Source organism: Vidua chalybeata, chromosome 10 (assembly GCF_026979565.1).
Source record: "Vidua chalybeata isolate OUT-0048 chromosome 10, bVidCha1 merged haplotype, whole genome shotgun sequence".
Classification (NCBI taxonomy): domain Eukaryota; kingdom Metazoa; phylum Chordata; class Aves; order Passeriformes; family Viduidae; genus Vidua; species Vidua chalybeata.
In genome coordinates this window covers 15,481,140-15,498,029 of record NC_071539.1, presented here as the reverse complement: position 1 = coordinate 15,498,029, position 16,890 = coordinate 15,481,140, and the positions used below count along the sequence as shown (strand labels likewise).

The window sequence follows — 16,890 nt, the reverse complement described above, 5'->3', positions numbered from 1 at the left end:
GCTGTAAGCCAGTGCACATCTCTCGCAGCAGGTTTGAAGAGAAGGTTTAAGCACACACTGGACTGCCCTGACTCCCATTTTTTATTTTGGGAACATGTCTGAACTCATTAGCTCTTGATAATACACTCATTATTTTAACTATTCATAGCAGAGCACAGCATGAGAGGCTAAACTTTTCCCTGAATTAATCTGGCTTTCAGCTGCCCTCCATGATCCATGGGAAGACTGTACTTCTGCACCCCCTGTGAGGTCAGGAATACAAGAGCAGAGTACCATACAAACAGCAATTTCAGCCCAGCTGCCCTGAGCAGCACATGAACCTCAAAAACAAAAACATGGCAGCAGTGAAAAAAAAAAGGCTTCCCAAAGCTAGTAACACAGCAAATACCTCCCACAAAAACCAGGCTGGAGGCACCCAAAGGGAGGATGGGCTGGATTTGCATCTGTCTGATGCAATGTGCCTGTCTGCTCTGCAGAAGCTGGGTGGTTGCAACATGAGAAGGGAATCTCAGAGAAATTTTGGACATAGGATTTAGCCACATGAAGGGGAAAATAAGTTCCTTCTGGCAACACAAGTGAGGAATGGCTCTTCAATTCCTCTCAGCCATACACACAGAATAATTTTCAGAGGTGTTGAGTTTATTCCTCATCAGGTGTCTATTGCTATCAAAGAAGAAACTACACATCTTCAGGAATGTCATAACTGCTCAAGCATTTCTCAGCAAAGCCCTGCTGGAGAAAAGCTATGCTGTTTCCAGAAATGAGGCTGAGACAAGATGAAAACATCAGTTCTGTGACAGAAGTGTCACAACACAAGACTTCACTGAAACGAGCAGTGTTTACTCCTATGGTCAGATCTTTTATATTTTTAGATGCCCAGGGACACCAAGCCACTTTCCCCCAAAACATCACACACATATTTTTTTTTTTAAATTCCATTGTTTTCAAAGGGATTAACCACATAGAGACTTTCACTGTTTGAGCATGCACTTACTGAGCTGAAGATTCTTTTCAGCTCTCATTCCCCTCACCGCTGTAGCATTTGGCCACAGCTGCAGTGGAGGGAGAGCAGCAAAATCAGGTTGATGGGTTTGGAACAGGGTATTACCCAGCCCTGACAATGCACAGGGCTATTCAGGGCAGGGGGAGCCTCAGGTCTCCTTGCAACCTCTCACCTCTTATGTGCCTTCCCCACATCCCATCCCCAGCCATGAATGTCCCTCTGAGCCCATTGTTTAATATACTAACAGGGGCAGGGTTAGAGAGCTGAAAATAAAGTTCCTGCAGGCTCAGCTGAGTCAGGACTGCTTCTCCAAGCCTTTCATCCTCTGCCTGCTTGCCCACGTGAGGGATGGGGCTGGCAGTGTCCCATTGCGGCTCAGGCAGAGCCGCTGCTGCCACTGCTGATCCTGCCTGGCACAGGGATGCAGCAGGGACCCCAAGGGGGAGGGATGGTCTGCACTCAGCTGCAGAAAGGCCAGGCCCCTCACCCCAGAGAGCTCCCCATGGCACAGCCCCTGCAGTGAGTGCGTGCTGGGGACACAGCAGGCCTGGCTGGTGTGGAGACCCCATCTCCTGGTCAAGCTACCTACACCTCTCAACAACTTCATTTCTCGTCGTGTCTTTGGAAGATGAAGTGTGTTGGAGTTAGGAAGGATTGAGAGCCAGCTTCTTCCAAGTGCAAGATCTGTTACCGAACACCACCTCTGACGTGGCTTCTCATCTGAGCGTTTGGCAGGGTGTCACCTCTGGAGCCCACACAGGAGAAATGCAGATTCCCAAAGCACCTCCCAGCGACAAGATGCAAAGAGAGGAAGAATCTCTGGCAATGGTCTAATTTTTCTCAGCTAAAGTGAGGTTTACACCTGCAGGTTTTAAAGGGGATAATTTTTATGGTTTTAGCCAACATGTGTTTTCTAGCTGTTGTCCTCAACTGTTCCCTCAGGCCTTCTATCTATGCCATACTGCAATTAGCCCAACCACATGGAGAGGGTCACTATCTTCATCATTTTCGACTGGCTCTATCCAGAACCCATGTAAATGATGACACTTTCCTGTTAGCACATGTATGACAACTCTGAGCTGTAAAGACAAGTTTCACAACATCCCAAGAAACAAGTAAGAAGACATGTGCATGCTTCTGGGGGAAAAAAAAAAAACCTCAAGGATGTTTTCCTGTTTCCAGATGGAAGAGCATGTCACAGTTGAGACGGGCACGATACAAAATATCAATGCACAATTTCTGAAAGCTTCAACCCATACAGAGTAACACTATGCCACCTCAGAAGGCTTCAGGCATCTGCCCCTACAGAGTAATATCCCAACATTTCAGAAGGCTGCAATGCAGGCATCTGCCTTGTTCTTTAGCCCAGCCTTTTATCCCCTCATGTTCAAGCATGGCACTGTGTGCCCTCTGCTCCCTTTGGTGGTTGCTCAGTGCCCCTGGGCACTCCCTGGCTCATTGCTGTCAGTGCTGCTCACTGCTTCTCACAGCTGTGCCCACTGGGGATGAGGCTCCCACAGCCCCACTCCCAATTACCACAAACTGTGTGCCTACACACAAGTACTAGAGGTTAATAACAAGCCCAGAGACTTGTCTCTGTCTGGTCCAGGAGGAGCTGGAGGCTGTTAACCCATTGCTAGGGGAAGACAACATCCAGTCAGCCCTTTCTGCAACTGGATTATTTACAGGGAAAAAAAAAAAAAAGGAAAAAAAAAAAGGGGAAAAAAAGAAAAAAGTGTCGTATATTAACAAGTGGTATTTGGTATACATCTGTATTTGCTCCCTGTACAGAGCAAACCTCATCTGGCTGGGGAAAAGGATATGAAATAACCAGCGTCCCTTGCCCACATTCATGTATATTCTCAGGACACTGGTGTACAAAGACAGTAACCAACTTGTTCTTGCAGATTCAGAGTTGGGATACAGACACAAGATGGGTCTGTTCCCTCCAGGTCTTAGGGCAGCTCCATCTGGCAGGCAGTGCAGTGCCTCACAAATATCTCACAAGTGCAAGCCTAACATGCCATCAGAGTTCAATAAAATAAATTGGAAGGAGACAAAGTAATTTTCAGAACACAATTCACAGGATGCACAGGATGATTTACAGAAGCTAGAGGCTTCAAGCTGACAGGAAAATAGCTCCTCACAAATTACTTATCCTTCAGGTCAGTCAATTGAGAGAAATATAGGTTGGTCAAGAATCGCTGCCAAGGTGTGATTTGTATGCAGAAAGGCTGGTGCTCATTGCAACATCTCTCTTGTAAAATATGGACCATGAATATGTATGTTCCCTAGAACAACAGAGTTGCTTGTTTCCCTACTTTATATAGATTTGCAAGCCAATATTTTACTGACTAAAAAAGGCCAAAAATTCTAAAGAATGATTATTTCCCTTCCTTTGATTAACAAATCAATTACAACAGTGCCCCTTTTCTGCTCAAGTTACCAAAAATGGTACAGGGTATAGCTTGCTCTTGATTTTTCTTTCTTAAGGGTTCTCAAAACACTCCTAGAAGTCACAGTAAACAAAAGTTTCAATATAGTGGTACAGCAGAAAACTGTACCAATGAAAAAAAATCATCTGACAACCACCAGATGCAAATTTACAACTTCTGTCATAAAAAACCATGCCTGAAGAATTAATCTAGTTTAAACTTGGATCTGAGCTCCTCAGTCCTCTTTTTAATAATTACTGTCTCAGACCACCATTGTTGAAAGCTCATGGTAGCAGATACAGGATGTCAGGAATGGTACTCTGGATTTCTGAGGAGCATTTGGCATTTCTGTAATTCAGACACAGAATGGTGTTACTAACCTGCACATCTACCATTCAGGACTGTGCCTTTATTCTGGAGCTGCATTTATCTCACTTTTGAGAGATTACCTTGATAATACAAACCATTTTTCCCTTTTCAGATTAACAGCTGGAATATCATCTTTTAGCATTATTTATAGTGCATCATATGCTCATGTCCTTTCAAATTTATAGACAATGCTTCAGTTTGAAATGAAGAAAAACAAAGAAACAGCTGCAATCTTCACTGGTTAACTTTTATTCAGTATTTTCTGAAATAAGCAAGAATTTAAGACGCCCATAAGCGATCAAATACAGCCACAAAAACCCCATACTGATCCTAAATAAGAAGCACTATGAGAAATACACAATATTTCATGAAACAATACTGTACATCAACAACCTTTAGGAAACAAACAATTCAAACCATATGCTTAGTTTACTCACAATATAAAAAAACTTTAACCTTTAAAGAAAAATATAGATTCAGTCCAATTGTAGGATCCAATCCCATATCCAGTGAAGTCAATGGAAGTTCTCTCATTGATTTCAATGTTTAAAGGATCATGCCCTTAACTTTGCCTCAAGAGGCACTTTAATTATTATACAAGGCCTAGCCTGAATAACTATTACAAAAATGTCAAACATCAACTCAAGAGTATGTTTTAGCAACTTTCAGGAAATAATGGAGGAATAGGTTATCTATCCATGCATGGAATAAGGCAAAAGCTAATTCATTCAGATTAGGAATAATAATTTTTACTAGTTTCTTTTTCACAACACAAACATTTTTAGACTTTTTTAATTAATGGATATATTATATATCATATTATGCTTCACATTTTTCCTACCTCTACTGAGAAAGCTGGCACTGACATTTCATAAAGAACTCCTCATTAATTATTGTTTTCTGTTCTGTAACAACCACAAGAAACTCATTTGGGTTTAGTAATAGTGTCTACCAAGAAAAAAGCACACACTATCATAAGCTTATAATTTATAGAGCTCAAGGTACATTAAAATGTAAATCATGAAGTTCACAAATTCTGTTTTAAAATATTTTTCCAAACTAAAAGCTGCAGAAAATTGGTTCTTAAATATTCTACAGAAAATTCTGAAGCATCTAATGGTTTAAATTACTTATGCTTTCTTCTTAAAAATATTTAAATTAGGTTAGTAGCCCATCCTTTTGAAAAATAATCCAAAAAAGATACACTAGATTACAAATCTTTTGTCTTAATCAGTGTAACCAAAGGTTTGTCATCTGGGCTGTAATCTTCATAAGCAATAGGGGTTGCATCATACATTGCAGGTCGGGATTTCTTGCCAAACCTGGAAATAAAAGAAAACTTTTGGTGACAAACAGAAACATGAATGAGTTCAAAGCAACAACACAGTGAGTTATGGCCTGTGATCAGAAACAAAGTCAGACAGCTTAGGTAAACTCTATATAACAAAAGAAATCACAGGAAAATGATGCAAAAATGGTCAAGTATTTTTTTTCTTATTGACCTAATGCAGAGAAAACAGTACAGAAAACACAAAACCAGAATTATTTATTTAGTCATCCACACTAAGGATTTTTATGCACTTATGAGCTATATTAAGCATATATTAATTTACATTGTGCACATTGGAAAGTAAAATCCGGAAAATTCAGATTTTGAGGAATAATATTTAGCCCAAACCAAAATTAACTTGATTTTCTTCCAAGACCTTTATGCAGGTTTATGATTTCCAATTTCAATCTTGCCTGTTTTCAGTAATTCAGAATTGCAGACGAAACTGAAATGGCTGAAAGCATTATGATATATATGGTGAAAATTTCATTTTTCAAAGTACTTCAGCTGTCCATAAGGCTACAGTAGATTCATTCCCATGTATGAATGTCTGCCTTTTTCTATAGGTTGTTTTAATAAATACAGACAGGTCACATTTGCTCATCCCCATCATGATGGATAAAAGCGATTTTCTACAAATGAGATAAAATTTCAAGAACTGAATGAAGGAATCAAGTCATGTCATCTTACTAAATCAGAGGCAGCACTCAATTCTGAATCACCCATTTTCACCATCACCCTCAAGGTTTAAAGGAAATAGAGCTTTGCAGAGATAGAAATTATGGTGAGCATTCTCCAGAGATTTCAGTGAAAGTCTACCTGCCCTTTCTTACACTAGAGAGCACACGGCTTGTTGCACACCAAGAAGCAGGACAAAATCTGTTTTCTCGTTTAGGTCAGGGTTGACATGTACCTCTAATTAGAAAAGGCTGAGAAAAGAGCACAGCACATGTGCAAGTTGTTTATGGTCTGGTTGAGCCACGGAGCTGCTCAACCACATTGCTTTGATCAGGTGGTTCAGAAGTCAGCCCCTGCCCAAAGCAGCAAACAAACAGAGTTATCACCAACCTCAGAGGTTTGTGTTAAAGAAAGAAGTGTTAAATGGGAACTCTGTTCAATGGGTGTGTATCTGCTAGGACTGCACAGCAGGGCTATGCTATCTAATTAATGGCATAAAGGAACACACAAAGCAATTATCAATACAATCTGCAAGAGGCAATGACTCGAGCACTAATCAATGGTGAAAAGATGCAGGTTCTTGCTACAGAGTGTGCTGGATCAATTAACTGCCTGCTTACAACAAAAGCACATACAAACAAGCGAATAAAGATTTCTTCCAGGGCAACCAAACACAAGATTATTAATGTAACAAAGAGTATATATAATATATACACTGTGTGGGGAAATCTCGATCCTGGGAAGTACTGAGTGTGGAAAAAGACTGGAGGGACACGATGGATAATAATTTTAACATTAGCTTCAATGTATACTGTGTGTAGCTTCAATGCCATACTGTGAACAATTATGTGCTTGGGTTGGTTAACAGTGTAGCAGTAGCACTGAGAAAGTTCTTCAGGGTCAACATTTAGCTTTGGCATGTCCATTCACGGGTGATGATGGTGATGTTCCAATGTCTACATCAGACATGCTTACCAGTGTATAACAATATTACACATCACAAAGATAATCACAAAGTAAAGCACCTGAAATAACAATCAGAAAATATATTTTGCAGTGAAGCATTGAACAAGAGAGACCTGTGTAGCTTGAGAGAAACTGAGGGTTCCGTGGTAATTCTGAGGACAGCACACATCACATTCATTGTAGCAATTCTTGGCAAAGGCAGCTCCGTGTGTGACTGGGACAGACACTGCAAATTATCTTCACCTTTGGAAAGGTCCTGCTCCTCCACTTCCTTAGAACAACATTTCAAGAGATGGCTAACTATAGAGAGTTATTAACCTCAACAACTCCACTCAAATAGATTTTTGAGAACATTGGACAGACAGCTGAATCCTGAGGAAATGGTATCTTCCGACTTCTGTGGGACAGGCAGGAGTTTAGAGTTTACTCAGCAACAGAATTAAGAAACCAACCACATGTTGCTACTCTGCTCCAAACCAGCAACTGGCAAACAGAGTCCACAAATAAAATTTAAACAAGAGAAGTAAAAAAGAAAGACCAGAAGTTAAAAAGGAGATAAAGTATATTGAGAGGAGGAAGGGATTCTTTTGGATTCCACAGGAGGAGAATGAGAAAATTTATTTCCTCTGCATTATTCAGAGAAATGGTCAGGTGTGCAAGTGGCATTGTGCCTTGCTTAGAAAAATTGAGCTAAACCCTAGAGTTCCCAGAAAATTAACCTTGACAGAGGATGTATATTAAGCAATTGGTAGGTGATGTGGAGACCAGAGAATATGTGCACATGATCACACTTCTACAAAAAGGCAGCTGACAGAGACCCATGCCAGGAAATGGTAAGAAATGAGTGTGTGCAGATGCTCATCCAATTCAGAAAGCTTAGGACACCACAGTTTGACACAGGCAACTCCACAGGAATGGGGAGAACATGCAGTGGAGAGAAGCTGACCCTGCTGTGACAAGAGAACTTAATCAGAGTCTGATGAACCAGACTCTTCAACTGACACAGAGAGGACAGATCACCACGTGAAAATAAAATTAAATAAACTACACTGTAAGTGGTGCATGAAGGCTATTGATATCTGGACACACACAGAACTAACTGCAGCATAATCTGCTGTCATCAGATAATTCATGAACTCAGTGTGAATGCTTTTCTAAAGTGAACACTTCTGTTTCAATAACAGATCTTGGTTCTATTTTGATGACATCTTATGGCTGCCATAGCCAGCGGCCTATTAGCCAACTATTTCATTACACTGCTCCCCTCCAGCTTTAAAATGTATAAATTTTAACATAAAAGGAATATTTCTTTACTGTCTGCGTAATGGATGCTAAAGACAACTGTGCTTTATCTGCTTAGAGAACTACCTAGTTCTGATCTGCTTATCTTAGGAACATTCCCTAGAAGTAGACATTTATTAGTAATGATCCTCGAGCACATTGGTTTTGTCTTATAGCAAATACCTTGATTAGTAAAGATCAAATTATTTAAAAAATTATCCAGGGAAAAAAATGCTGAGAAACATGAACAAGTAATTTTAAAATAATTTGTTGAATATGCAACAGGCATCCACACCCCCAGACACCTGCTGACTTTACCAGAAATCTTCCCTTTAAAGAAAATAATCTACTAACTTTTCCTTTGGCCTCCATTTTCCAAAATTACTGGCAAGTTTCGGTATCTAACTTTGAAAGGGAATTATTTTCAGAAAATGCTGAAGTTTCTGTTATTTAAAAGTAGATTTATCAGATTCAGCGATTCTGAAAATTCAGACCTTTATATATGTCGATTTAAGAATTTATGCAAAAATAACTATAAAAGTTTTGCTCCTATTCCTGGATTGAAATGACAAAAAAAGTGTCTTATATCTTTCTGAACCCAAAACATACACAATAATATCCACATTGAACCTCCATTAATTACCTAACTTGGCAGCTCTATCTTGGATTTTTACAAGACATCACATTCTTGGAGGCACTGAAAATTACTTGGAGTTAAAACATTTCATTTACATTAAGTAGAAACACCTTTTCCAAGATAGGGAAACCCTCAGTGGACAATAATGTAATTTCTAACTACATAATATGGATTTGAAAAATCATCATTATCTATCCCAGTTTAAGAACTTTTTTGAAGTTGGAACACTTTGAAGAGCTACTACTCAAAGCTGTGATGTAATTAATTGAGCCTGGGGGAACGCCTCACCCACTTCAGATAATTTTGATGACTTCAGCAGTGGTACAATTTAACCTATTTCATCTTCACTGAAACAGAAGTGGAGCATTCAGAAAGTTAATTACCAGCAATCACCAACCAATATGCACACATTTCTCCATGTTAGGGCACAGGAACATGTCTCCTTCGGTTGTTTTAAGAGCATTTTAATGGTAACACACATGAATACTCTGTTGGAATTTGAAATTATCTTGACAAATTGAAGAAATTGGAAAAAAGAAACACCAAAAATGAAAGTTCCAGCCTATTAAGAGAGATGTCAAATACAGAAGAAACCTGGCTAGGAAGACAGAAATACTGGCTAGGAAGCAAAATGGCACAGAGGATCTTGGGAAGAGGAAAAGGTCTAACAGGTCACAAAAGTATGTCATTTGTCACTAGAAAGGAAAAAAAAAAAAAGAAAAAAGAAAAAATCAAGCAAGTTTCTTTCTCAGGTGTATGAACAGGAATGCCATAAATAAGATGCAAGAGGTGATTACTCAGTTTATTTGGTGCACATAAATCTTCAGACAGAGAACTACTTCCAGCTTTCAGGACCCGCCTTCAAAAAAAGAAAAAGAAGATAAATACAATCTGGAGTGTGTCCCAGGAAGGCAATAAGAAAGCTGACATGATCTGGGAGGGGATACTGGAAGAATGGGTTAGTTAAACGTAGGAAAGAAAAAAGTTGCTTTGTTTTATTTGTTTTTATCATACAAGGGAAAGGGGGAGGGCTCAGCATCTGATATACAAGTGATATGAACAGCAGTACATTATCCTTCTTGACAGCCTGAAGAGCAGTAAGAAAGAAGCAGCCAGGTTAACAGCAAAGAAAATCCAAGTTAGATTTTAGGAAAGCCCTTTCTAAATCTACTCAACTCCTTTGGAAGTTTTTAAACACAATAGTTGGCAGGGAGCTAGGTATATTTAATGCCATATTAGTGCCATGGCTTACACTTGAACTGTCAAATCCCTTCCACTTCTACTTTTGGATTATTCTGACACTCAATGCCCTGCCTTGCAAGTGCTCCATTAAATTTCAAAGTAAAAAAATTACTGTCTCTAGGAAAGCAAGTAAGAAAGGCAAATAGGAGCACAAAAATGAGTGATGTGAAGAGATTCTCACTGAATAATTGGGTAAATTAGTCACAAAAATCAATGTGCCTTTTCTATCTGACCATATTACGTGTGTGTAGCAGTTAAAGAGTCTTTACACAGAAGATCTGACAGGCTATGAATTTTGCATCTGTCCCACTTCACCAGATACACCAAACAAAGTCAGAATAACTCCACTGTTTTCAAGGAATTTTTCTGTATTGTCACACCTCAGGTGGGAACAGGGAGCAGTGCTGGTGTTTTTTCAGCAGAGCAGCCCACTGGCTCTGCCAACATCACTTGGGTGCACTGTGCATGAACTGAAATGACACATCAGAACAGGTTCCTAGGACATCAGCATCCCCAGCACAAACCTGGCATGTCGGATAGAAGCGATTGCACTACTGAATTCACTGTCAATGCTCCTGCAGTTGTAAAACTCTTCGTAGGCTGGCCTGGAAGAGCCCTGGTACTCGATGCGGCTGATGCGGCAGATCCCCACGATCAGGATGATCAGCATCAGGACAAAGGCCACGCACAGTGCCCCGATGATGATGTAGAGGGAGTGACGAGGCATATTTGTCAGACTCTCTGCCATATGCCCAGACTTCCACTGCAGATCTGCCAATAAGAAATAAAAGTTTATCATTAATTAATAATTTGTATCTGTCCTGCTGAATAGAACTGCTTTACGATATTAATTTTCAATAGTTCTGACTTTTGAAACTATGGAGATAGGTAATTTGAACTTTCCCAGGCTCTGTTAACAATACAACACCAGGCCTAACATGCTACAAATTTCAATAGCAATATGTTGAACCTTCACCCACTTTTTTCTGTTGACTTTTAAGGTCATATAGGAGCACCTATCTAGTCTGATCTCCTGTGTAAACCAAGTAACAGAAAATCAAGTTATTCTTGCATTATATTACTTTATATTACAGGCTCTCTAAAAGCAGGCAGGTTTTATGCAAAAGCTTCTAGGAAACAACCAGTTCTCTTGTACAGTTCGTTCCAATAGTGAAGGCTTCCACTAAAATGTGTTATTTAAGATGTACTAAACACACTTGGTTTGTAATTTGAAACACAAACTTTCTTATGCCTATCTCCATCAAACTGCAGAGACTTCAGCATTTCAAGGACAAAAAGGACACCTCATAAGGTCCTACAGTAGGGAGCCCATTGGAGTCTTTTCCCAAGCTTAATTTCACTGAGATTCTCAAAGCAGACCTTAAAGTAAAGCCAATCTGGAACAGGCTTCTTGTATTTATGTATTCCAGATCGTCGACATAAATATTCTTGATCCCCAAACTGTATCTATGCCAAACAGATTTTCTATCAATTGCCTGTGTCCTCAGATCTGTTTCTCTCCACCATGGGTCAGAATATTACTAATTAACCAGTACTTCCCTCTAGAAAGTATAGGGTTCATTTCTGGCAGCCTATGGTCTCATATTATTTCAAAACAGGAACAGAATTGAATCATCCTGACTACAGAAATGTAGCACTCTGCAAAAGTTATTTCTAGTAGGTGCCTGTTCCTTTTTCAAATGTACTTCTGCTTTGCACTGATTTAGAATCTCCCTTTACTCAAGCATAAACAATCTGGGAACAGGGCTTCCAAGCATATGCTTTGGGAGGTTAAGATATTCTCAGAAGCCACCTCTCAAGGATGCTGATGATGGCAGATAATTCAGGCACCTGAGTTGAAATCTCCAGTTTAGCAGCAGAGAATAAAATCTCGATCTACGGTAGAAATGCAGGCATTTTACAAGGACAGGAAAAACAACAAATCCATTTTAAGGGCAGGTGGTGAGAAAGCCCAAAGCTGTAACATGTGGGATTCAGCTGGGCAGAGTTTGGAGAAATGTCTGCTCTTTGTCACAAGAGTGAAAGTTGTCCTGGAGCACCTCCCAGCATCAGGGGGTACTCAGACTTTGTACACAAATGTGAGCTGAGTTTAAGGACTGGTTGTTTGTTTCTCTTATCTTCTTCAGAGGTCAGTAAAGTTTTGATCAGCCTGAATCATTCAGTGATTTAATGTTTCTAAGGCACTGTTACTGCAGTTTGCCCAGTCAGGATATGAGTGGGAGAATACAGCTGTGCTCTGTGAAGTTTGGGATGGGCTTCTATTTCTGTTCTGCAGCACATTTGTCACATGCAGTGGTTTCTGTCAGGCTGTCAGACTAGGCTGAATTCAGATCTAATGTGTGCGGATATATGGCAAGACACTTCTGATTTAGATTCCATGTCTTCCATCTCTGGATGAAAAGATGAGAAATTTTTTTTCCCTTTTTCCTCACCGTATCAAAATATAAAGATTAACATCTTATATTCCAGAGATTAGAAATAGCATATGACAGCTTGAAATCACAGTATTTTCAGTTGTTATATTAAAGTTTATAAAATTAATTAAGAATAAGACTTCAATGCACACCACAGTCTGTACTAGAAATTCTTCATAATTTTAGTTTTCAAGTAACCACATGGTTTGGCATACCTCAGTAACTACTATTAATAATTACAAAAGTGGCAAAGGTAATGATATTAACAAATAGCCATCAGGCATTAGAGGATTCATATGAGAAATTTGTAAGCATTTTTACAGTGAATGCTCCATTAACTTTTTAGGCAAATGCATTTCATTTTGAAAGGAAGAATATCCTCTTTATAATTAAGACAAATTTAGTCCTATTTCATTGGAATTAATAATACTGGTAAGGATCATAAGATGATATTAAAAAATATCACAATTCATCCAGGAAACATACATCTTGTCTAGTCTGTTATATATACAGCACTTGGAAATTAAAAAGAACAGTCTGACAAGAGATAACCCTGAAATCCTGTTAAGGTAGTCACTTCAAGCAGCTAAACCAGCTGGTGAAAAGTGGGGAACTATAAATAGGGTGGTTCTACAAAAAAGATTAAGTACCAATAGCCTCCTTCATGGCCAGTAACAGAAAAACACCAAGGATAAAATGTGATCTATTTAGTCAAATGTCACCCAAAAACCAGTTTCTTGATAAGCCTGGCTTTGTGTCTTTTTCTAGCATTCAGAGGGATGGTCCAATACAAAGTCAGTATTCAGTATTTAAATTAAATTTCCATCACTTTATTACCATTATGTACAAACTGCTGAAAGAATATAATAAATATGGCAAAGAGAACTGGAAAGATGAACAGAAGCACCTTTACTAATAGACTGAAACTTTAGAGCTCAAAGAGATCCACTGCACCATTGTCTCAACTCCAGTGAGTTCAGAAGTGCTGCACCTGTTTATAAAAGAGCTGGATATGGACTATCTAGATATGATTAGAATTAAGTTCCCATCAGCTTATTAATTCAAAGCTCAGGGAAAGATAGTGAGTACAAAGATCTTCACATGGCTAAATGGACCTGTAGAAGAAAAATCTGCAGATCAAAATACTTCTAAATTCTTTCTTAAAAGTGATTTCTTCAAAACTCAATCCCTCTTTGTTTGCATAATCCTTTACATACATGTTAAAATCCAAGTTCTTTAGGAAAGCTTCCCCAGCTTAGCACATAAGGCACTGCACTGGTTAGAGAGACTGCATGTCCATGGTTATCTGTTTTGGGGTAGCCTTATTTCTTATGGTGTCCCATAACAACACACACTCTTTGATGCTGCAGCAAAGTGACTTACATAGCAAGGGAACATCAGATATTTGCAGAAATTAAGCTTACTGAAAAAAAATGACTGGTAACTCTCAAATTTTAAACATATTTGTTCTTTAAAATGTATTTTTTGTGGCTGTAAGAAGATTTTTTTCCTGTTTTCATTCACAACCAGTCCAAACCAGAATTTTTTACACTGTATTTTTATATCTCCTCTATTATTGTTATTATTTTATGCATGCATTCTATTAGCTATGTGTTGGGTAAAAAACTCAGTAATTTCAACCTCTTCAGTTGAAAACAATTGCCATGATCAAGGCAAGGTTGAATATTTCTGGTGGAGAGTCAGCCTTGCAGTGTTACTAATGCCAGTTAACATTCAAGTAATTTCCTGCTTTCTGTCATAGCAGTCAAGATAAAAGAACTTGCATCCCCTCTAATAGGGGAAAGAAGAAACAAGTGAGTAGCTGGACAGTAGGAGAGGCTCCTTCCACCCTCTCTTCTGCTTCTCTCCTTTTCCCATATGTTTACATGCACTTCACTGTGTATCTGTGGTGCAAACAGCCAAACTCTGAGTGACTACAGCATGACAGCCAGAGCACTCCAGAACATGCACCACTGAATTCCTGTAGCACATCTGCAGCTCAGAAAGCATGCAAGCCTTTGTATCCCTTTGTCATTCCATAACATAACAGAAATATAATTGTTACTTCATCAAGGGACTCCAGGAAATGCATTGCCAGGATGATTGTTGCTTTCTCCAAGAAATAAACCCATCTGTCTGTCAGCCAACTACTTATTAGTGAAGGCAGGCAGAATTATACTGCCTTGCTGATCAACTCGGACATGCATGTTTCAGGTGTCACCAACATCAGCCTTGTCAGGAAAGTTCGTCTGAGCATATTTTAGCATAAGCAATACGGCACACAGACAGCACACAGTGTTGTGCTCCCAATGTCTGCTGGCTCTGAACCACCCAGGAAAGTGTGTGAGCCATTCAAAGAGATAACAAAAAAGGCAGGGCTGTCACCATCTCTGAGCTAGCTGGTAATGGTCTTCTGCAGTGTTTGCTTACACCAGAAAGCTCTGAAACCAGATGTACTGGATTAAAGTAAGGACTAACATCAAAAACATCAAGAGTAGAATCAATTTGAAAAAAAGCAGTTGATATGTTTAAGTAAAGTTTTAGTAAAAGAGAGTAAAAAATAGAAGGTTCACATGTTTCTTGTGTAAATGAGATACAGAAAACATTTGTTAATCCATCCTTTGTTTTTGTTTCATTAATCTATCACCTATCTCTGCAATCTTAACTGTGCTAACAAACCTGTGTGTGTATCTGTATAATGACTCCAAGGGATCTGTGACCACAGTACCCGAGCATTCAAGCAGTTAAATACACAGCTGAATTCTCTAGCAAAGACAACATCTCTAGCTCAAGAACAAAACATCAGGGAAATACAAAGCAGGTATGTGAGCAGTAGAACTAATGAAGCCTCATTTCCATTTTAACTCTGCCACAGTTGGGCTTCATACTTTCTGCCTCTCCTGGACTCTCCACTGTTTCATAAGGAAGCCCTTACAGTGAAGCTTCTCTCTAAAATGAGAAACAAGATCACACTGAAGCTGTTCCTCCCAGTGGAACCACTCTTAAGTCTTACTTAATGCTTTGGAAATATTTGGTCTTGGAGCCCTTCTTCTCTGTAACAAATTTGGTGGAAATTAGTCTAAGATTGGAAAAGTTATTCCTGAAAAAGTTGTTAAATGCCTGCAGACACAAATTGCAGCACAATTACACAGAACCAGTTTCCTTAGGTAAGCAAGTTCCAAGTTGTTTTGCTGAAACATCACTAGAGCTGCAGGTGCTCAGAAGTCAATACAAGCCTCTTAGGACCGCGCTTATACTGCTATGGAACACACTTGACCCAAAGTGTGCAGGAAGGCTGTGAAGCATGAGCACAATTAAAATGCAAACTATGTGCCCAGCTCTGAGACCACATCCCTGACGATCTAGTCTGACACATCACAAAGTAGAGTGCCCAGAAACAGAAGTTTTTAACTTTCACGACCACTTCTGAAACACTGTGGCCAAAAATAAAATTAATTTACCATGATTTTGTTCATTTGCATATGACTCAGAGTATTTGTGCAGATAGGTATTTAGAGATAAAGAAAAAATTCCTTTAATATAACTTACAACTTTTAGAAATGTTTAGAGAACTACAAAACTTACGTATTTCACAGTTTGCACCAACCCATCCATGAGGACAATGGCAGGTGTAACCACCAGGCTGATCTATGCAAGTTCCAGCATGGTGACATGGGTTGCTGTCACAGTCATTTAAATCAATTTCACATTCTTCACCTTACATAGGAAAAAAAACCAAAACAAAAACAAGATTATGTATGGCAAGTGCCTGATGTAGCAAGTACATCCTCAGTCATTTAACTTCCCTCTTGCTGCAAAACACATTATAGTGCAATACATTTTATTCTCAGAACATCAAAAGTATTCCAAGAAGGAAGTATTATCCTTCTTCAACCAGGTGAAAATAAAGCCTGAGGACTAAGGGACTTGACTAACCTCACACAGACTCCGTCTCATTTCTCTAAACGTAATTTCCATCCCAAGAAAATGTGGTATAACAGATAATCATGGATATTCTGATATACTAGACATTAACGTAGATAATCGGTGCCTGAGAAACTGACACGGTACAATGGAAAGCTAATTATTTTCCAAAGAATGTCCTTTAATTAGAAGACAACAAAAAGCACAATTTGATCTATAAACCAGCTGTGAATGGGTTTACCTATTACTCTCACATTGGATATTACCTTACATGACCAACAGAACATCAAATTGTAAATTATCTTGACATCAGATATTTGGATTATGCCAATCACATCGGTCTAAGTACAAGGCCAAAAGATTAAATGAATTTCTTACCAGTACTCTGAAAGTGTAAATTGATTCATAACAAGTACTTTAGGGCTTTTAGCAATTGCATATTAAGATAATGGAATAAGCTGTTTCTTGAGCACACAGTAACTAAGGTCACTGTTAAAACATTTTTCAGTTTCAGCAGTGTCCAATTAGTATATTGGGTTACCTGGAAATCTTCAAAATACTAGTTTTAAAATGCAGTCTAGTCTCAAGTA

General features: G+C 39.0%; 1 protein-coding gene across 1 annotated transcript in view; it reads right to left on the bottom strand.

Annotated features, from left to right (window-relative positions):
- Window positions 1–4,033: 4,033 nt before the first annotated feature.
- DNER (delta/notch like EGF repeat containing) overlaps window positions 4,034–16,890 on the bottom strand; it is a 114,145-nt gene continuing 101,288 nt past the window's right edge. The window contains exons 11-13 of the mRNA XM_053952265.1: window positions 15,962–16,093; window positions 10,466–10,712; window positions 4,034–5,129 (exon numbers count right to left, since the gene is read on the bottom strand). Coding sequence (XP_053808240.1) covers window positions 5,018–5,129; window positions 10,466–10,712; window positions 15,962–16,093 — 491 coding nt within the window. The 3' untranslated portion in view covers window positions 4,034–5,017. The remainder of the gene's footprint in view (window positions 5,130–10,465; window positions 10,713–15,961; window positions 16,094–16,890) is intronic.